The sequence below is a fragment of the Propithecus coquereli genome, unplaced genomic scaffold, assembly GCF_000956105.1.
Source record: "Propithecus coquereli isolate 6110/MARCELLA unplaced genomic scaffold, Pcoq_1.0 Scaffold10, whole genome shotgun sequence".
Taxonomy (NCBI): Eukaryota; Metazoa; Chordata; class Mammalia; order Primates; family Indriidae; genus Propithecus; species Propithecus coquereli.
The window spans coordinates 3,730,071-3,753,111 of record NW_012133858.1 but is presented as its reverse complement, the minus strand read 5'-3'; the positions used below and the strand labels follow the sequence as shown (position 1 = coordinate 3,753,111).

At 40.0% G+C, this 23,041-nt stretch overlaps 1 protein-coding gene across 1 annotated transcript; it reads right to left on the bottom strand.

Annotated features, from left to right (window-relative positions):
• Positions 1-9,915: 9,915 nt before the first annotated feature.
• On the bottom strand, positions 9,916-21,565 carry CSTA (cystatin A (stefin A)). Its single transcript, XM_012640830.1, has 3 exons — positions 21,460-21,565; positions 11,993-12,094; positions 9,916-10,143 (listed from the first exon to the last, which is right to left on the bottom strand). Exons 1-3 carry the CDS (start codon positions 21,523-21,525, stop codon positions 10,015-10,017), a joined length of 297 nt encoding a protein of 98 aa, XP_012496284.1. The 5' UTR covers positions 21,526-21,565; the 3' UTR covers positions 9,916-10,014.
• Between the last annotated feature and the right edge of the window lie 1,476 nt (positions 21,566-23,041).

Genomic DNA, 23,041 nt, shown 5'->3' with positions numbered 1-23,041 from the left:
AGAGATTTATAGTTTCTATATCTAATTTTATTTCAGTTGTACTTTTTTTAGTTTTACAAATTTATTGGCACAGATGTGGAACTTTTGGTTATTGATGAGTTTATCCCTTGACTTATCTTTGGGTTGATTATAATAATTTTTTATTTTTTGTTTCATCGGTGGTCCTTGATTCAGAATGTCGGTTGATTATAAAAGGGTAGTATTATGAGCTGGACACTGTCCGAAGATTTTTTTTTTTTTTTTTTTTTTTAGTACCTTAACTTGTTTTCAAATGTAAAAACTAATTTGAGGTGGAATCCTTTCCTGGACAGTATTTCCATGGAAAACAGAAATTCAGGAAATGGAAAAGCAGGGAGGACTTGCATGATAGTAAATGAGTTAGTAAAAACTCTACTGTAATTGCAGGATTTGGTTGTTGCAGAGAAACACTTTCTAGTACAGAATGATTATATTAGTTTTCTATTGCTGCTTCACAAACTACCACAAAATTTGCAGCATAATATCACATCTATTTGTTACCTCACAGTTCTGCAGATCAAAAATCCGGACAGGCTTGACTTGATGGATTCTTTGCTTAGGGTTTCACACAGCTGAAATCAAGCTGAGAGCCAGGCTGGGCTATTGTCTGGAGTCTGTAGGGCAAGAATCTACTTCTAAGCTCATTGAGTTTGTTGGCAGAATTCAAATCCTTGCATTGTTGGACTGAGGTCCTCATTCCCTTTCTGGGAGTGGGACATCCTTGCTTAAAGTGGGACATCTTGGGGAGCCAATTTAGGATTTTGCCTACCACAGTATTCTAAACACAAGCCACCTGGCTCTGGCCCAGTTGGATTGACCAAGAAGGTCCCTGATAGGCCTGTGTACATTGACTTTCATCAGATTATGCATTTGGAAATAAGCAATAAAGGAACAGAACTTTTCTGAGCTCTTATTATAGGTCATGCTTTTAGGGTGTTGGGAATATTGATAGAATAAGACCTACTTTTGTGGAGATAATCTAGTCTTCTGAGTGAGAAAAATTTCCTAGGCGTCAGCAGTGAAGAAGATTTTCTCTGAAGTTGATGTGTAATCATCTTTGAATGAATGAGTGAGTTGAAAGGATGGACGCAAAAATGAAAAGACAATAAAGATCTTCCTGATGCTACTGCTGAGGAGGGAATTCAGATCCTTGGAAAGGATTCATAACAGCCTTTCCAGAATTTCAGGTCTGCCAAAATGCCTCTAGCTAAGCCAATTATGTTAGTAAGATCACTGAATCATTCCATTGTAATAGATATTATGAAAAATGTGCAATTAGGGCAATGAGTGATTTAGTATAAATGAATAGGTTTAACTTTTGATGAATGGCAATGAAAGCCTCAGATATGAAGATGGGTGACATGTTGCTTTTGAAAGTTGATTTGCCTGCTGAAACAAAAGGTCTTGTGTGTAATTACCGTCTTACTGATTTTTGTTGATGGAAGGATAGGTAGGATTCGGTGACAGACACACAAAAAGAGGAGAAGTAGAATGTGCAAAAGTTCAGAGATGAGTTTCGCCCTTCCTCAGCAGGACAGAAGGCAGCCATGTGAAGAAACACCTATGATAATACATTTGCAAATTCTTTTTAACAAATATTTGAATACCTTGCAAATTCTAGCACTATTAGCCACTATCGTTACATCGCTGAACAAAACAAAAATGCCTGCTCTCAAAGAGCTTACATTTAGTGAGGAGAGACAAACAACAGTAAAGAAGTAAATTGTATAGTATACTAAAATGTGATAAAGTTCAATGCAAAAAAAAACAAGGAAATTAGGGATGGGGTGGAGAGTGGGTTGCAAACTATTTTTTTCTACTGATTGGAGAATATTATAATGCCCTTGTCTTTGAAAAGCCGATTTACTTGAGATTGGAATGTACAAAATAAGTGCAGTAGCAAAAAAGGGAATTTTCTAAAAGGTTATTCTCTAGGTTGTGTTCCAGAGATAGCAATTTGGGAAACAGTGATAATATACTCAGTGCTACTGCAGTAGTCCCTGCTAATGTGCCACATGTCCAGGAATGATACATTTGTAATCTTGTAAACTGGGAGGTTAATGAAACATGTGGTCCCATTTAATATTTTTTATTTATTTAGTTTTAGAGACCGGGTCTCATTTTGTCACCCAGGCTGGAGTGCAGTGGCTGATCATAGCTCGCTGCAGCCTCAAACTTCTGGGCTCAAGCAATCCTCCCACCTCAGCCTCCCAAGTAGCTGGGACTACAGGTGTGCCCCACCATGCTTTTTTAAGTATTTTGTAGAGATGGGGTCTTGCTGTGTTGCCCGAGCTGGTTTTGAACTCCTGGCCTCAAATGATCCTCTGTGGTCCCATTTTAAATTAAGAAAAATGAATACTCTACCTAGAGTTAGATGATCTAATCAAGTGTGTTAGCGATTGCTTCGATTATTCACAATTTCTGTGTGTACTTACCTTTGTAGAATACCCTTGATTGACTTGATCGACCCTTAAAAAATTCTTATTATTGAGCGTAAACATTGAAGAATAAAGAAAACAGAAAGTGATCACTCCTGATAGGGGTAGCATTTCCACAACATTTTATCCCACAGTGTTATGTTGGGAAGGAAATTCAAAATGTTAATAAAAGGTTTAAGCAAAGGTAACTCCCAGCTTCTGAATGCAGTGGCCAGCTGAAGGCACCTCTGTTAAAGGGGAGAGCACTTGGCCTAGGTGAATTTGTGAGTCTCCTAGTGCATTAAGAAGGGATAGCTAATTCCTTGACACTTAGATAATTGCTATATGTTAAATAATTCTTACACTCCAGTTTTGAAAACTAGCAAGCAAAATCTGTCTCCTGCTTAAAATCCTTCAGTGGCTTCTCACTGTCTTGGTAAGTACAGATTCCTTTAAACGGCTTAGGAAGTCTGTGCTCGGGCTCCTGCTTTCCTCCAGCCTCACTGCTCTTTATGGTGCACTCTGTTCCCCAGCAACACCGAACTGCTTTCCATTCCCGGAAAAGACCCAGTCTTAACCTTTGAACTTCCGTGTGTTCTGTCTTCCCTGGCCAACTCCTACCCACACTTAAGGTCTCACTTATCATGTGTTTCAGCAAGATAATACCTCTGTCATGATCTTTATTACACTGTTATGTTAAATTGTTGGTTTATCTCTTTCCTCCACCTGTTTGTGAGGGCTGGCACTATGGTTCTCAGTGCATGGGATGCGAGACACGACTGGTTTCCTATTCTATATCCATTTTCATCTTCCTTACCAATAAAATCCTGGCTTTGTTTAGGGTAGCAGTATACCCAGCTTCCCTTGCAGCTCCAGGTAGAGTGAGACAGTTCTGGCCAGGGAGATAAAAGCAGAAGACTGCTGGACATTAGGACATTTTGTCCTTATTCAGTACTTCTCATACTGCCATTTAGACCAGCAGTGCTTGGATAGCTAGCTCCTTGGGAGAGACTTGCCACTGTGTCTGAACTTCACGTACAGCAAGGGAAGCCTCAGGAGCCTCCAGGGGCCCATGTTGAGTCTTTGGCCCTCTCCTGAATGAGGAACTAGGCAGAAAATAATTGAGTCTCTCCCTCAGGTAGGGGAGGAAATCTGCTTCCCAGAGAAACAGGCACTGCCCGCAACCCTGGGAACAGTCATACACTCTGAATCTTCACTTGGCCCAATACCAGTCATTTAAAAATGCAGTCTGTGGCAGGAAATTCTGGGAGTGCCTGTGAGAGCTGGGTTTGAATTCCTCACTCCTGCAAGGCAAGAGTACATTCCCTCAGTCTCTCTTTTTGGGGTCAGGCAAAATAATTTTTGCAATTGAATACAAATTCTTGCTCCCAGATCCCGCTTCAAATTTGGTGGGGGAAATATTTCAGAACTGTAATTTTTCCTTTGGTTGCAGTGGTACTGCTAAGGGAAGACAGTTTTTTTTGGTGGGGGGAAACTTGCTCCTTTAAGTGCTAAATGGCCAAAAAACTTTCAACCACTATCCATCAGCAATTTATCCAATTGTAGGTCTATTTTCTTTTCATTATTCTGGGAATCCCAACAGTTCTTGGAGAATAAGTCTAATTGTTCGAACACCACTTCCTAATCCTTTAAAATAAGCTACTCCCTTTTAAAAAGTCATCTTCTAGGTGAAAGTTGTTTTTAAACTATTCTAGTTTGTCACTTTTTAACCAATTTGTAATTTATTATGGTATATATGAAACATGGATCCAAATGATTATCTTCCAAAATGTAATTTTCCAATGGCATTTAGTAAATAAATATTGTCATATTACTTTTATATCACCTGGCTTGAACAGATTTCGCTCATATTTTCTGACTTTTTTTTTTCTGTTCCCAGTATATATTCTCTTTCTAACCTACTGCCAGACAGTGAAACATTTTGTAATAAATTTTAAACTTTAAAATTTTCAATTCTATTAGGGCAAATATTTTCATTAAACCTTTTCCCTTTATGGCACAGTAGCATGCAAGCCTAGCTGCTGTTAGAATTGCCTAGACAATTTCCTAGAGATTTTTATTTGATTGATCTGTGGTGGTACTGCAACCCGGATTTGTTGTTATTAATTTGTAAATTAAGTGATTCTAATATGCAGGCAAGATTGAGAATTACTGCACACATTACTTGATGTTTTTTCCTAGTTTTATTTCTTGTTATGTTCTTTTAACATGAAGTATACCTAACCAGCAACAGAATATGTTTATCCATCTATTTAGGTCTTTTATTTTGGATGGTGAAGTGTTGTACAGTCAATGTGTTGCATGACAGGGATATGTTCTAAGAAATGTGTTGTTGGCAATTTCATCATTGCGTGAGCATCACAGAGTGTACTTACACAAACCTAGGTGCTATAGTCTGCTACACACCTAGGCTATATGGCATAGCCTATTGCTCCTAGGCTACCAACTTGTGTAGCGTGTGACTGTACTGAATACTGTAGGCAATTGTAGCACCATGGTAAGTATTTGTGTGTCTAAACATATCTAAACATAGAAAAGGTATAGTAAAGATATAGTATAAAAGATAAAAAAGAGTACACCTGAATAGGGCAATTACCATAAATGATGATCTGGAGGTTGCTGTGAGCGAGTCAGCCAGTGAGAGGTGAGTGAATGTGAAGGCCTAGGACATTACTGTACACCACTGTAGAGTTTATCAACACTGTACACTTAGGCTACATGAAATTTATAAAAAAATTTTGTCTTCAATAATAAGCTTACTGTAACTTTTTTACTTTACACATAAAAACTTTTTAATTTTTTAAACATTTTGACTCTTGTAATAGCACTTAACTTAAAACACAAACACATTGTAAAGCTGTACAAAAATATTTTTCTTTATATCCTTATTCTATAAGCTTTTCTCTATTTTTAAATTTTTTTATTTTTTTACTTTTTAAACTCTTGTTACAAATGAAGACACAAACATGCACATTAGTCTAGGCCTACAGAGGGTCAGGGTCATCAATATCACTGTCATCTGCCTCCACGTCTTGTCCCACTGGAAGGTCCTAAGGGGCAGCAACATGCATGGAGCTGTCATCTGCTATGACAATGCCTTCTGGAACACCTCTTGAAGGAGCTGCCTGAGGCTGTTTTACAGTTAACTTTTTTTTTATAAGTAGAAGGAGTATACTCTAAAATAAAAAGTATAGTGAATACATAAACCAGTAACATAGTCGTTTATCATCAAGTATTCTGTACTGTACATAATTGTATGTGGTAAACTTTTATACGACTGGCAGTGCAGTAGGTTCGTGTACACCAGGATCACCGCAAACGTGAGTGATGTGTTACGCTAAGACATTAAGACAGCTACGATGTCACTAGGTGATAGGAATTTTCCGCTCCATTGTAATCTTATGAGACCACTGTTGTTACATGTGATCCATCTTTGACTAAAATGCTGTTGTGCAGTGCATGACTTTCTTTGCATAGGTTCTATCTGTCCCTTATTAGATTAATTCTTAAACATATGATATATCCAGACTTTCCATACCAAAATCAGGATAAAGTAAATCTAATAATCCTGATCTTGGAATTTCATGTATCTTTAATCAGTGGCTCTGTGTATATAGCTATAGATGTGCGTGTCTGTTTGTATTGCTCAGAAAAGGATCCTTATGGTTACCAAACCCAGAAAGCGTCTGGCCTAGGTCTGTTTGCTCAATGCACAGAGCCAATTATTGAGACACTGAGGATGACCAAAGATGGAAGGAATTTTTTAACACAAAAGACATCTGTCAGGAGAATAGGAGAAGCAGCCTCAAATCCGTCTCCTGGAGAATACAGGAGATGTGCACGGGGGAAGGTTGTGGGGGATGGTGAGTCTGGGGTCAGGAAGTCTAACCAGGGCCCTTTGGAATCTCAACTCCTTTGTCTTGCAGAAATTCTGCCATTTCCAAGAAACAACTGAAAAAGTTCAAGTAGCTAGTTAAGGGGGAGGATTATAAAAAACCACATAGTCATTGAAATTTGTTCATAGAGCTGATTATTATTATCAGGCCAATGGGATTGTCTGTGGTTGTTCCTGCTACATAAGAGCTCTACAGCATTAATACCGGTTAGCCAGTGGAGATATTTTTCAATTACTGACTGTTAATGTGCTGGGAGCTGAAGGCAGATGAATAGGACAGTTTCTCTATTATGAAACATTAAGAGTTGGCAGTGGTTATAAAAAACACCACTGTTTCAACTCTCACTTCCTTATCTGCTTCAGGGGTCAGAATAGCTGAGAGAATGGATTCTGAGCATGTGTTTGTAGTGCTTGGAGGTTAAGAGCATTGACCCTGGAGGCAAACAGCCTGGAATCATATCCTCACTTCTCTACTAACTAGTCACGTGGCCTTGCTTAAGTAACTTAACATTTCTACACTCAGTCTTCTAGAAAGAGGGATATTTATCTCATGAGGTTGTTATGAAAATTAAATGAGTTACATCTGTAAAGTCTTTGGCATACTACCTGGAGTATAGTAAGCACTTACCATATATTAACTATTATTATTTGGGACAGGGGGATAGGTAAGTGGCGCCAGTATGGTGGTGGGCAGAATGCAGAGCCCAGAGGGAAACTTTAGAGCATCTTTAAAACAAGTTTTCTCTTCTCTTTCCTGCTCCCTTCCTCTCCTTTTTCCTTACCCTCCTTTCCACTTCTTCTTCCCCTCTCCTTCCCAAACAATTCAGTTCAAAATCCATTAAGTAGGGCCAAGGAAAGCAGACATTGGTTTGGGCTGGTCCCAAACTAGATGTTGGAGTTGGCATCCCCTGGGTAGGTGCCCACCCAGGGTGGTAGAGCACAGCTGGAGTGGAGAAGGCAGGCACTTGGGTAGAGGGATGGTGATGGTGGCCCAGGGCAGGGTGTCAGCTTGAGCACCACATGGGGTAAGTGTGGATTAGGGGGTGCAGGTGGTGGGGTGAGGAAGATAGGGGTGCCTCATGCACCTATGATCAACTGATTTTCAATAAGGGTGCCAAGACCATTCAACGGGGGAAGAAGAGTCTTTTCAACAAATGGTGCTGGGACAATTCGATAGCACATTCAAAAGAATGAAGCGGCATCCTTACCTCACACCATATACAAAAATTAACTCAAAGGGGATCAAAGATCTAAATGTAAGAGCTAAAACTATACAACTCTTAGAAGAAAACATAGGAGTAAATCATTATGAGTTTGGATTTGGCAAAGGATCCTTAGTTATGATACCAAAAGCTTGAGCAACAAAAGAAAAAAATAATATGGTCTTCATTAAAATTAAAAACTTTTGTGCTTCAAAGGACACCATCAGGAAAGTGAAAAGAGAACCACAAAATGGGAGAAAATATTTACAAACCATATATCTGATAAGGGACTTATATCTAGAATATGTGCTACAGTTTGAATATTTGTCCCCTCCAAAACTCTTATTGAAATTTAATCCCCAGTGTGGCAATATTGAGAGGTGGGGCCTTTAAGAGGTGGTTGGGTCATGAAGGCATGGATTAATGGATTAATGGGTAATTGTGGAAGTGGGACTGGTGGCTTTATAAGAAGAGGAAGAGAGACCTGAGTGAGCAGGCTCAGCCCCTTCACCATGTGATGCCTTGTGCTGCCTCAGGACTCTGCAGAGAGTCTCCACCAGCCAGAAGGCTTTCACCAGATGTGGCCCCTTGACCTTGGACTTCTCACCTCCATAACTGTAAGAAATAAATTCCTTCTCTTCATAAATTACCCAGTTTGGGGTATTCTGTTATAAGCAACAGAAAGCAGATCAAGACAATAGGCAGAGAACTCTTAGAACTGAATAATAAAAAGACAAATAACGAAATTAAAAAAATGGGCAAAGGATCTGAATAGACATTTCTCCATGGAAGATATAGAAATGGCTTGTCATCTCATGAAAAGATGCTCAACATCATTAGGCCTGTGGGAAATACAAATCAAAACCACAATGAGATATTTCACACCCACCAGGATGGCTAGCCTCAAAATATCAGATAATAACAAGTATTGGTAGGGATGTGGAGATATTGGAAACCTCATACACTGTTGGTGGGAATGTAAAATAACAAGACTACTTTGGAAAACAGTCTGTAAATTGCTCAAACAATTAAACATAGAGTTAGTTACCGTATGAACCAGTAATTTCACTCCTAGGTATATACCCAAGAGAAATGAAAATATATGTACACACAAAAACTTGTATGCCAATGTTTACAGTAGCAGTGTTCATAATAGTCAAAAAGTGAAGGTAACTCAAATACCCATCAACTGATGAATGGATAAACAAAGAACATAAAAGGGAATATTTGGCCATAAATAGGAATAAAATACTGATACATGCTACAACACGGATGAACCTTGAAAACATTTGGCTAAGTGAAAGAAGCCAGTTACAAAAAAACACACAGTATATGATTCCATATATGTGAAATGTCTAGACTAGGCAAATCTAGACAGAAGGTAAAGTAGTCTTTGCTTGGGGCTGGGAGTATGGAGGAAGATCAGGAAGCAGTAGCTAAAGGGTATGGGGTTGCTTTTGGAGGTGATGAAAATGTTCTAAAATTTACTGTGGAAGTATTTACACACATTTGTGAATACATTAAAAGCTAATTGTACACTTTAAATGGGTGAATTGTATGGTATATAATTTATATCTCAATAAAGGTGTTAAACAAGAGGAAAATGGCAATTAAATACACCACACGGTTTTGGACTGGATCTTTTTTTTTTAAGACATGCGGTCTTGCTATCTTGCCCAGGCTGGAGTGCAGTGGCATTCACAGGCGAGATCATAGCTCACTGCAGCCTGGAACTCCTGGCCTCAGGAGATTCCCCCACCTCCGCTTCCCTAGTAGCTAGGTGCATGCCACCTCACCTGGCTTGGATCTTTTTGTAATAAACATTATTGGGACAACTAGGGAAATTTGAGTGGTATCTGGGGATCAGAGACTAGAAGTGTATTAATGTTAATTTTCTGATTTATGTTAATTTTCAGTTAGGCAGGGGAGTATCCTTGTTTGTAGGACATGCACACTAAAGTATTAGTTGGTGATGGGGCATCATGGTAGGTAACTTACTCTCAAATATCCAGGAAAAAAGTGGGGATTTTTTTACAACTTTTCTGTAAGTTTAAAATTGTTTCAAAATAAAAATACTTGATTTAATTTTAAATTGTGAGGGTAGAGATGGAATGTTGGGGGTCTCAGGAACCACAGGAAACAAGGAGATTGGTTAACTGATAGTCCATGATTCCGCCTGCCTGTGGTGGACGTGGTAGTATCCTTTAGTCAGTTGCATTAGGCCTGACCAATTTTTACCAGATTTCCAACTGACATCGATTTGTATAGGATTTATACTGCAATGCAATAACACTGACTTTGAGAAAGAAAATGTAATTTCTATTTAATACAATAAATGAGAAATAATTGAAGAAATAATTTATTTGAAAAGCAATACTTCTTTATTTTTGGTTATATTTACTAGAAAGGATCATTTCTCAGTAGCCGGTGGAAGGAACCAGAATACTTCAGGAACATGTTGCTAAAAGCCGGTCAGCTCATCCTCCTTGCGTTTGTCAGTCTGGTAACCAGAAAGTTCCAAATCCTGATTTTCTCTAGAAAGACCTCTGAATACTTTCAAGTGAACATAACGATTTTCACCTACTCGTACCTGAAGGAAATTAAAAAAAAGAAAAAGAAAAAGATTCACTCAGAGGGGCCTCCATAAAGTGAAAGATCTCCAAGCCCGTAAAGACAATGCAGTGAGCCCTTGGGAACCAGCATTGCTAGACCAGCCCACCATTCTTAGGCTCGTTACTTCCATAAACTCACCACCTTATTTTATGAGAGAAAGGGTAGGCTAATAGCATGGCAATGAGCATAGGCCCCAGGTTTATTTTGTTATTTTTTAAGTTATAATCTGAGCACAAATGACATCCCAGAATTGCATTTTATTTTCAAAGTTGCACAGAGCAAGAAAACAAGTGACAGCCTATATTTTTGGTGATGCTGTTTTCTGACTCCCAAATTGTGACACTTTATTTGCCATGCAGTTTGACATGGGAGAAGATCAGAATTGCCCTAGAAAATTTGGAATGCATGGTTCCCACACCTATATTAGAACCCATTTTATAAATGCCCACTGGTAGGACTGAGCAGGGCACAGGGGGCAGACAGTCTCCCTTCTAAATTACAGGGGTCTTGCTAGGAAGTCATTGGTATGAAGTTAGAAACAGTAGTTTGGACATGAATCTGGGACCTGTAAACTCATGGTAAGAACTTTTACTTTTGTTCTTGGTTGAAACAATAAAAGTTTTGTCTTATAATAATATTTATTGTGTTCTGATGTTACTTCCTATCCTTACAATTGCCATTTATCAAATGTTTACTATGAGCCAGACACTATGACGAGTATCTCATAGACATGATTATATTTACTTATTATTATAGGCCTGAAGAAAGGCAGAACCATGTCAATTTTACCGATGTGGAAAAACGTTAAGAGAGATTAAGTAGTTTTCCATAAATCTCTCAGCTAGTAAGTGGCAGAGCCAATATTTAAACCCAGATCTGTGGGGCTCCAACATCTATGTTCTTTTCACTCTACAGCGTAACCTTTTTTTTTTTTTTTTTTTTGAGACAGAGTCTCACTCTCTTGCCTGGGGCGAGTGCTGTGGCGTCAGCCTAGCTCACAGCAACCTCAAACTCCTGGGCTCAAGCAATCCTACTGTCTCAGCCTCCCGAGTAGCTGGGACCACAGGCACGTGCCACCATGCCCGGCTAATTTTTTCTCCCTATATTTTTAGCTGTCCAATTAATTTCTTTCCATTTTTTGGTAGAGACGGGGTCTCGCTCTTGCTCAGGCTGGTCTTGACCTCCTGAGCTCAGAACAATCCGCCCGCCTCGGCCTCCCAGAGTGCTAGGATTACAGGCGTGAGCCACCGCGCCCCGCCCAGCGTAACCTTTTAAAGACGTTTTCTTTGTAGTTGGAACAGGGCATCAATCTTTGCAAACATTACTAGAGGCAGCACAGCCAGTAGGTAAGCATCAGACTACCTGGGTTCAAATCCTGACTCTACTGTTACAATTTAGTAACCTTTGTTAGTTACTTCACCAGTCGGTGATCAATTTTCTCATCAGTAACACAAGAGAAGTGATTATACTTATCTCATATATTTGTTGTGAGGATTACATGAGATAATGCATGTCCAGCTGTTAGAATAGTGCCTGGCACATTGTAAGTGCTCAGTAAATTCCTAGTTCACGTATACCTAACAATACCCTGCAAAGTAGGTTATTACCCCCATTGTGCGGATGAGGAAATGAAGGCTCAGAGAGGATGAGGAGGGAGCTTCAATCACACAGGTTCTGATTAGTAGAACAAATCCAGCAAGGGTTTAAACCCAGAGTGGTCTGACATCTAAGCCTACAGTCTTAGATGGTAGGGGAAACAGGAAGCATTTTATGTAAATTGAGAAATATAATGTTGTTTAGTGCTAAGGTGGATGTTGAACTCTAACCTTAATGTAGAAATTTGTTCCAGCAACTACTTGACTTTTATACTCTGTAGCTTCAAATTCTTCATAAGTCTCATTTGTTTTTTCTTCAAGCTGTGGTTTAACCTTGAGAAGAGAAAAGAGAAAACAAATTATCAAAGCTATACTGGACTCCATTTATGTGATTTACCAATCTGGGAACCTCGTGCTCCTAAAAGTCCTCAAAGATGAGAATGAAATCTGTGAGCTGTTTTTAGTATTTCAACAGAAAGCACCTATCTTTAATAAGATTACATGGGTTAAAATGTCAAATTTTGTTGCTCTAGGCTGAATTTATTATACATTAACTTGGTGTAGTAATGAAATATGGTATTGATTTGTAAAGCTCATAGTTATCTGTGTCTTTCATTGATAAAAAATAGGAGAGCAATAATTACTATTTGATTTTTTAAAAAATTATTTAGAAATAATTTTAGACTTAAAAGTTGCAAAAATAGTACACTAAATTCTCTTATTTCATTCACAGTTTCCCCTAATGTTGCCATCTTACATAACCATAACCAAACCAGGAAATTAACATGGTATAATATTATTAAGTGGTTGATTGACCTTATTAGAATTTTGCCAATTGTCCCTAGAATATCTCTTTTCTGCTCCTGGATGTCATCCAGGGTCCTACATTGCATTTAGTTGCCATCTCTCCTTGGTCTCCTGTAATCTGGGTTAACTTCTAGGTCTGTCTTTGTCATTCACGACCTTGACAATTTTGAAGAATACTGACCTTATAATTTGTAGGATGTTCCTCAACTTGGGATTGTTTGATCTCCTCTTATGTCAATATTTTACATTTTCGTAAGGACAAAACAAGAGTAATGTGCTCTAGTGCATTCTATCAGGAACCACATATCCTGTTTCATTACTAGTGATGTTCATTTTGATCACTTAGGATGTCTGCCAGGTTTCTCCACTGTAAAGTTACTATTTTTTCTCTTTGTAATTATAATAATAAAAGTCTTGTGAGGAGACACTTCCTGACTATGCGGCTGTTCTGTTTCTCTTCGTACTCTCATCCACCAATTTCAGCATCCATTGATGCTTCTTGTCCACAACAATTATTACTGTGGAGTTTGCCAAATGGGGACTTTTCCATTTCTATCATTTCTTGTACATTTATTAACGAATTCTATTATAAGGAAGAGCTTTTCTCTCTCTCTCCTATTTAGTTATTCAGTTACTTTTTTTCTATTAATATGGCTCATGCACATTTCTTTTATTCTATGGATTATAATTCATTACTACTTATTTTGTTGCTCAAATTGTTCTAGTTTCCACTGATGCCTGTGTCCTTTCAACATCCCTCCAGCATTTTATGAGCAACTACAAGATATTCCAGGCTTATCTTGAATTTTCCCTGCCTCCCACTGGAATCAATCATTTCTCCAAGGAAAAATGACCCTGGCTCCTTTTATTGGAGAATGGTATTTAAGATCCAAAATTTTGGCACTGTATATTCTCATTGTTACTAGACGTCATTGCTTCTGGGCCCACTCAGTACAAAGAGCTACAAAATATATGTATGTATACTCACACACACACACATCTTTATTGATCTGTATATGTATAAATATATATAAGTGCACACATTTGTGTGTGTACACATAATACATTATGAATGTACATTATATGTGTGTGTGTGTCTATAATCCAACACCATAGAATTCATTTAGCTTTGCCCCTCTCCTTATCTGTAACACCTTTCTCACACCCTGAGAAAGAAGTCTGGTTCTCATTACTCCCAATGTACTTACTTACTCGTTCAGTTGTAGCATATGCATAAAACGGTTTCAGAATTGCTAACCCATACCCCTATACAAAGTAAATTTACTAACTAGAGCACAGTATTTGTGCACAGTTCTTAAAATGAGCCTGTGATTGCATTGGGCATACTTGGATAATCCAACATAACCTCCCCATCTCAAAATCCTTAACCTAATCACACCCGCAAAGTCCCTCTTGCCATGTAAGGTAACATAGTCACAGGTTCCAGGGATTAGAATGTGGACATCTTTGGTGGGCCATCATTCTGTCTACCACAGGGAGATAAATGCTTAGATGCCAGCTTTCCTGAACCAAGCATGAGAAGGGAGCTAGAGAGTCCCAAATTCAGTGTGTAAACTTTTACTGAGTCCACCGGTTTTCAGTATTGGTCCTTCATTCCTACCCTCAGGTGGGCCTGAGATGCCAGAGTCTCCTACGATCCCTCTGCCTCAATTTCTGCTAAGAGTAGAGCTCCAGTCTTCTGCCAGGGTAATAGCTTGTCTTCTAGGGTGGAGGAGAGGAGAGGGGAAGGTCCAATTGTTCCTCATATGGCTCTCCGGTCAAACCTCTCGGTTTTGGCCCCATGCCTCACTCTTGTCTTTAAGTTTCTGGTGTTGCTAACGCCTGAGCCGTTGTGAAGTTCTCCAACACGAGTCTGCCTACTTCTGGCTTGGACTTTCCCCTCTGTGGGCTTAGGTTCTGTCTGGACCACTCAGTCATTTTCCATTGTTCATCTGTTTTCCATCTTCCAAAATATTGTTGGTATCTCTGTGGTGTCGTTTGCCTATCTCCTTTTGTCTTTTATCTGGGGTCTGTGCCCCTCGCCTTCAGTCTTGGATGGAAAAGGAAATAACTCTGTGTGTTGAATATACCTTGTTTACCGGGAAATCGCCTCCGTGGCCTTCGCTAAAGCACTCTATGCGCACACACAGCTTCAGTCAGGCCTCCTGAGGCCACCTGGTCCTCCCCATCAGAGGGCAGACGTTTTGAATACTTTTGTGTTGTTGCTTCAGTTTGGGTACCAGAACTGTTTTTAAAGACATAGACGTTTGCAAACTACGAGTTCTCAGACTACTTTTGAGGGGCCAGACACTGTGCTCCACCATCAATTTCTCCTATAACCTTCAGAATAGATGGGAAAAATGTGATTGCTTTGTTGAGATGGAAAATGAAGCTCCAAAATGGAGAAAGGGAGAAGACAAATAGAAAAAAACAGAAATGGGAGGAGGCAGGGCGTAGGAGAGAGTAGAAGGTGGACAAGGGTGCAGAGAGAAGATAAGGAAAGGGCTTACTGTTGTAGGGTCCTCTGTCCTAAGCATTTTGTGCTTCCAAGTGAGGGGTTGCCAACATTGGCTACCAGCCAAGTTAGGAGCTGAGTCAGAAAGAGTGAATCTCTACACTAACCCCAAAAGCATTCTTTTTTTCTTTTTTTTGAGACAGTTTTGCTCTGTTGCAGGGTGGAGTGCAGTGGTGTCATCATAGCTCGCCGCGACCTCAAACTCCTGGACTCAAGTGATCCTCCTGCCTCAGCCTCCCGAGTAGCTGGGACCATAGGCACACACTAGTAGAGACAGGGTCTCCCTCTTGCTCAGGCTGGTCTCAAACTCCTGAGCTCAAGTGACTTCCACCTTTCCTCCCCATAGGCCTCCCAGAGTGCTAGAATTACAGGTGTCAGCCACCACTCCCCGACAAAATATCCATTTAAACCTCATTTTACAAATGAGGGACCTGAGGCTGTAAGTAGAGCATGACTGCTTAAGGGTGAAAAATTATTAATCATATTTATTTTAAAGTTCTTGCCTGGTAACATAAGAATCTGATCTGTGTTCCTTCTGCTTTTCAGTCTTTTGGTCATGTTTCATTTTTTAGCATGTATCATAAGTTCTTATTTCTATCTGTTCTAGAAATAGATCCAGATCTGTAACCTTTCCATTATATCTGTGCTGTCCACAAATCCAGAATTCTCCATGAGAGAGTTGATTTCAAATATCTGGTTTGTCTCCTAAAATACCCTGGCACCTGTCTGATTGTGTACCTTGATTCTGGCTCACTGCCTTTGCAACCTGCTGCCTCCCTCCCTCTTTCCAGGAAAACAGATTTGTGTGGTTTAGTGTTGGATACTTTAGACCTGGGTGATGAGATTTGAGCTGGGGAGCAGGGCCAGAGTAGGGGAGCTGGTCAGTGAAGGCAGTTTGGTTTTACAAGGTAGATCGGTGCCGAAAGACCCCTCAGGATGGGCACCAGCAGGATGAAGGCCACTTGGGAGTGGCGGTCGGGAGCTTGAGGGGGTGTGCAGACAGACCTCACGCTGAATACAGTTGGCCTTTGCCTCTGTCAGCTTGCCATGCATGGTGGTGGCAGCGGTAATGGAAGGAACAGAGGGGGTTTGTTGATAGGTCCCCAGCCAGGAGAGGAGGCTACCGGGGAGAAGCACCTGGTAAATACATATACCCTAGGGTCATTCAGCTTTTCTGATTGCTGGGAGCACAAACCTTGGTGAGTTGTTAGTTCTCTGAGATCTCTGAATCTGAGCATTTGAGCCACGAGGCACCCAACACCCAGGCGTTTCCCCGAATCTGTGATCATTCTACAGAAGCAGTTGGGCTGTGCGTAATTTAGGAGAGACTGGATAGAAGGATAATGGTGGAAACATGGATAGATTATATTTGGGGACATTTTACAGAGTAAGGAAGGAGAGTTTGCGTAGTAGCATGAAAAGACAATAGGGCTGGTAAGATGTGACTTGTGGACATTTGTCGTCTAACTATGTTTTGAAGGGAAGAAGAGGTATGGGGCAAGGCACCCAGGATGCAAGAAATGAAGTCACCTGGCTAAGAGAGGAAGGGCTGGCTAAAGAAAGGAGGACAGAGCCTAAGACTGGAGGGAGGATGGAGAGCCAGTGGGGTACAGGGTCACTGGGGCATTTCTCACCAGCTGCGTTCAATCCTCTAAGAAGGGCAGGAGCTGAGACACCTGCTGGAGGAACCATGGGGATGGGAGGGACTGAGTAGCCTCTGTGCAGTTTCTAGAGAATGACCAGCAAATAAGACTGAAAGGATGTCCTGGCACCCAGGGTCCTGCTGCGGTTGTTCGTGTGAATTCCGAGATTTGAAATGGGTGAGGTTTCTGTGGTTCTGAACCTTCCTTGAGCAAAGTTCTTTGATCCTGGAGCAGATGCCAAGGAGGAAGTGGTGCAGTGGGAGTGATCTCTGAGGACTGGCATGCCAGGAACTCCCAGGTCATGGAAATCAGGGGCAGAGGAGTGTATGAAACCGCCTAGCATGGGGTCCAGGTTGCATGAGTGACCGAGTGGGCTGGGGCATGTTCTGATGAAGGTGGGAGGCGAGTGCCTGGAGGACTCTAGTGTGGCTGAATGGCAGGTTCTTTGGGTGTGGGGCAGCAGGAGAGTGGCCGAGGAGGACGATGTGGACAGAGAGAAATACGAATTTGTGGATGTGGGTGAGTGAGAGGCATGACATGCAGAACTGCAGGGTGTGTCCAGGATGGTATGCCGATGCGGTATTTGTGTGGTGTCCTGGATGCCAAAAAGTATGTTCTGTGTCAGGGGTGGTATTCAGCAATCAAGTTTATGATTAACAGGTGTGTGTGCACATTGCATGTGTAAAATAGCCCTTATTTCTAAAAATAATTATTAAATAACATTTCTTCCCATCATATAAACATACTTAGGATTCTCATCTAATGTTTATTTACATATGACGTAAGATAATAGATCAGTCATAATGATCCGGAGGCTTTTGCTGTGGGGCCATTCATTTATTTGGTTCTCCATTGCACATATTATAGTTTCCATGGATGGCTGTGCATGGCTCTGTATTCCTTTATGTGTCTCCCTTTCCTCCCATCTATTTTGTAATTTTTCCTGAGGGCAGGAACCATTTCGAGTCCCCCTCCACCCTTCACACGGTACTGTCTACATAATCCATGTTTTCCATCCTGACAACTTGTCTCCCACAATAGAATAGATGGGTATAGCGATGACCCTTAACTAATACAAAGAATCTTGGAAGAGGAGGCTACTTCCAGTGTACTCTGGACACAAGTACTTTTGGCACCCTTTAATACATGACACCACAGTGACCCACTCAATCTCTGCTATCCTCAGAATGGGCAAGCTCTTTTCCTCTGCCTTCAAAAAGTTCAAGTTTTCTCAATCCCCAAACCCTTTGTTTGCCTTTCCTTTCTTTCTGACCTCATCCAACCCCTCTCTTCAAATTCCTTGGACGCCCACTATCACTTTTCTTTGATACTTCCTCCCCTCCCCAATGGGGCTCTTCCTTCAGCTGGCATTCTGCTAAGAAGCTCTTGGATAAGTACAGAGAAAGCTGATTAACTTTAGCTCCTCTAAGAATATTGCATTTTAACAGATGATTTTAAAAAATAGAAATATATTAAAAAAATCAAAGGAATAAAACTACAAAGTAAATGACGGGTAGTAGAGATCTTCCCTGAACCTCCCCAAATCATACTTGGGCTGTAGTTCCCAGCACCTGCCCATTTGCCTACTCCTGCATGGAGACCTAACTAATTCTATAATCTTGGAGTTGATTCAAGTTCCTCATCCATAAGGTGGGTATAAGAATACCTGCCTCTTGGGGTTGTTTGTAGGAGAATAAATGATATAATTAATGGGAAGACTATAAAGAGTCTCCTGACTACTCCTCTACCTTCCAACAATCGCCTGGGAATTGTTCCCTATGGCTCTCTCTTGCAAGAGAGGCCAGATAAGATATAATGAGGAGTTCAACACCTGAGGAACTGAACTACTACACAGTAATTTTTCACCTGAAAGTAAGGAGGTTTGACAAACACTTTCTAATGTCTTTTCTGGTCTAAAACCTATGACTGTGTAAAAGTAGTTAATTGGATATTCCAGCTATCTTGACTTCCCCTACACTGTAAACTCCTTGAGGGCAGGGCTATCTCACAGCCCTTATGTAGCTTCTATAATATTTAGAACAAGGCTAGACACCTAAGAGAATATTCACGAAATGCACCTACCATGAAATGATTCGTTAATATTCACTTCCATATTGATTTAAATGTGAGGCTGGTGTGTGCACAGAGAAGACAAGTTTCCCATACTCTCTCCCCTCACAGAGCTTCTCGATGTTCTGCCACTGTGTGTGAAAAATCTGAGGGTAAGCTCACTTGAGTAAGTGACTCTTAACCTCTTTGAATTTTGGTTTCATCATCTGGTAAATGGATATGATGCTTTTCCTGCCTGCCCCAGAGGTTACGAGGATCAAACGCATGGTTGAATTGGAGGGCAGGCTTTTAAAATTGCAAAACACCCTCCTGAGGCAAGGTAGCTGTTGTTAATACTGTCTCTCATTCTTCTCTGGCAGAGGTGGAGCCTGAGGTAAGCAGCCAGAAACACACTTTCAAATTAATTTTTAATGTAAGATGTGGCTTACAAATAGGTGTTGTTAACAATGCAAGGCCTTCCAGCAGCTTCTTATCTAAAAAAATTATTATTCTTGCTAACCAAGCGATAGGCTTTTTAAAAAGTCATTAAAATTTTCTGTACCCTTTCTATTCCAAATCTCTACTGTTCCCTATCCCCCTACAGCTCTGGTCCCCTAAAGGGCCAGGAATGATTTCAGGCAAAAGTTTGAAGTAAACAACTGTGATGCCTCATCTGCATATTTCTTTTTCATTTTCAAATCATTTTAATGCACATATCTTACTTAGTCCTTACACCTCTGAGACTGGCAAGGCAAGAGGTGTTATCTTCATTTTACAAATGAAATTGAGAAGTTTTATTTTGGCCTCCTGATTTTTAGAGCCCCATCTCCCATAGGCTTTGTAGGATGTCATATATCCCTGGTCCTGTAGGAACGTGAGTCCTATACAACAGCAGCATTGCCTGTGAGCCTGGTAGAAATTGTGAACTAAAATAAAATACTAAGCATGCCAGAAGACTGAATGGAAATCCTCTTGGCCAAGGGGACCCCAGAAATATCCTAAAGCTGAGTTGCTGGCCGTGAGAAGGGAGGTCAGACATGCCTCATCATGCCCCCTTCCCTTCTTGGAGACATCCTTTGTAACTCATAAGCAGACCCAAGGCTATGCAAGACAAAGCTTAAATCACCCCTTCAGGTCATCAGTTTACTTAACAGATCACTTGAGTATGGTTGTATGTCCAGTATATGTCCAGTGGCTTGTCTCTGATTAATAGACTTCCTTGTCTTTACTTAAAACATTCCAAGCCTTTAGACAAAGCTTAATTTCTTTAACCAATCACAAATCAAAGAATCTTTAAAACTACCTGTAACCTGTAATCTCTTGCTTTGAGATGTCCTGCTTTTTTGGGCCAAATCAATGTATGCCTTCCATGTATTGATTTATGACTTTAAGTGTAGTTCCTTTTCCCTGAAATGTGTAAAATGAAACTGTAACCCAACCATGGCAAGACCCCTTGAACAGGCTTCTTGGGTGTGGCTCTCTGGGCCATGATCACACATATTTGGCTCAGAATAAACCTCTTTAAATTATTTTATGAGTTTGGGTTCTTTTCTGTTGACAAAGTGCAGAATCTCAGGCCCACCCTAGACCTCCTGAATCAGAATCTTCAGTTCACCAAAACCCGTAGGTGATTCATGCGCACATTCAAGTTTGTGAATGCTGATTTGATTGGGAGATTCAAATAAAGGCATTAATGACTTAATATCACCTTCTTCAAGAAAAAAAAAGCTCCACAGTATTTTTTTTTTAAACATCTCTTGAATGAGAAATATTTAGTCCCAAAGAATGAGTGGTAGAATTCCAGGCCTCTGGCTCCTTAGGGAGTTTCCTGAACATAGAGGATCCCATCTCTTAAATCACACAAATAGCTGATCTTGCTTGCCAAACAGTGCCATAGAATGACATTTCAGAGAGCAAAAACAAGAAGGAACGATACAAAACAATAAGGCAACAAATTACAAACCTAAAGTAGTAATTTGTATGCATTTTCTTTCATAAAATATGCAAATAAATTTTTACTATATGGGTGATAGCTAATCAAACAGTATTTAGAAAATGTATCAACTTGCTAAAAACATTGAGTTCTATTTTACCCTGGGATAAATAATTTGGGTGCCTATAACATTTTAGAATCACCATCAACTATCCCAGTTCTCTTTTCTACTAGTTTGATCACCCTCTAACTACGAAAAGACTAAGACGCTATTTAGGCAAACGTATAGGAAGTTGGTAAGTGCCTTTACAATATTGTTCTTCTTTTGACTTATTTTAAAAAACTCCCTGCAATGCATTCCAAGTCTACTTCATCAAATTGTTAACAACCTTAGACTTTAATTACATGTTGGCTTCACTTGGTGAGATTAGAAAAATTTCATCACAAACTGAATAAGTAATCCTAGAATCATACCCTGTAAGAGCTTTAGAAATGACCCAATATAAATTCTTCTTTTGCAAATGGGGAAAATGAAGCTCAGAGAAAGCAAATGCTCAAGGTCACTCTCACAGTGTTGGGATTATTGGAGGTTTTAGCTGAGAAGCTCAGTATACCATGTTAGTTGTAAGGAAGGCTGCACAAAACCACATACTTCCCAATGTTCTGGTTCTCATGTTCACCCACACCCTCACCATGGGGACAACCTATGAACCAAGATTTTTGGATCAAACTCTTCCGGGAGTCAACTCACCTTATCAGCAATCTCCTGGATTTCTGGAGTGGCAGGCCTGGCTTCAGTTAAGCCTCCGGGAATCATTTTGGCCAAAGGCTTCTTTGCTGGGCAGGATGCTGGAACCGAAGTGATCGAGTAGAGTGGAGACTTGGATTTTTAAAGAGCTCCGCCTGTAGAACGTTTCATGTTCCACAAACAGCAAAGAGCCACAAGGAAAATGAATATGCCCCAAAGCAAGTCTTGCTTTCTCAACAGATATGCTAAGTGGAATCTGGAAGACACAGAGGCTGGGGGAGGAACAAATGGGTGTGTAAGGGAGTCATGCTGTAACAAGCCTCAAACGTCCAATGGTTCCATCCTGTTTCATCATCTGAAGTATGAAATCTGAATCACAATCAATTTCTAAATGTTTCAAAACTTCTAACACAAAATTTTTTAGGGAAATTCTTACCAATAATATTAATGCTGATTATCTAGAATTTATTTGACTTTAAAAAGAAAGTAAAAGGATCTGTCTGGAGGACCTTGGCTGGATATGCATACTTTTATGTAAATTTCTAGAAACTTTTAAAATATAGAAAAACATAAAGGATAAAATAACAAACATCTATAGTCCTGTCACTCAGAATTAAAACTTTTAACATTTTGTCATATTTGCTTCCTTTTTTTTTTTCGAGACAGGATTTCACTCTGTCACCCAGGCTGGAGTGCAGTGGCATGATCGTAGCTCACTGCAGCCTCAAACTCCTGGGCTCAAGAGATTTTACCCCCTCAGCCTCCCAAGTAGCTGGAACTACAGGCATGCGCACAAGCCTGGCTAATTTTTCTTTCTTTCTTTTTTTTTGTAGACAGGGGTCTTACTATGTTGTCCAGGCTGGTCTCTAACTCCTGTCTCAGGCGATCCCAAAGTGCTGGGATAACAGTTGTGAGCCACCATGCCTGGCTTATTTATTTATTTATTTTTGGTAGTTGTTTTTAAGAAATAAAATATTACAGGTATGGAGGAAACTCCCCACCACACCCCAACCTTGCTCTCCACAGAGGTAAATTACATTGTGAGTTTGGTATCCTTCTAGTCCATTTTTATACTTTTACTTAGTGTGTTCTTAAAATTTTTACTCAAATTATATACTCAAAATATATACCCTATGTTATGTTCTTTTTCTGCTCCATGTGTTTTTGAGTCTTGATCACATGGGAAGTTAATCCAGTTCATTTCCTTTAATTGCTCTGTGCTATTCTCTCCTAGATCTATATGTTATTCTGTCTAACTGCTGCATGTTATATGCTATTCCATATTTTACATATTCATTCCTCTATTGATGAAGATTTTGGTTGTTTCTAGTGTTTCACCCTTATACACAATGTTGTATTTTTTCCCTCTTGTACATACATATGTGAGGGCTTCAGCAGGCAACATATCTATAAATAAAATTGCCATGTTATGTGAATATTTATTGATATGTTTTCAATTTGGGGAATATGTAATACATATGTATAATAAAAATGTTCAAAGGAACCAAAGAATTTATAATATAAGAACTTCTTCACCCACTCAATTCCTCAGCCACCTTCTACTCTCTAGAGACAACCGCTGGCA

Bases quoted from the DNA above. Each gene is read 5' to 3' on its own strand.
- CSTA (XM_012640830.1), bottom strand. From the start codon at position 21,525: ATGATTCCCGGAGGCTTAACTGAAGCCAGGCCTGCCACTCCAGAAATC. The intron at 12,095-21,459 runs GTGAGTTGACTC...TCTCTTCTCAAG, and splicing joins TCCAGGAGATTGCTGATAAG to GTTAAACCACAGCTTGAAGA. The intron at 10,144-11,992 runs GTTAGAGTTCAA...AATTTCCTTCAG, and splicing joins GAACAAATTTCTACATTAAG to GTACGAGTAGGTGAAAATCG.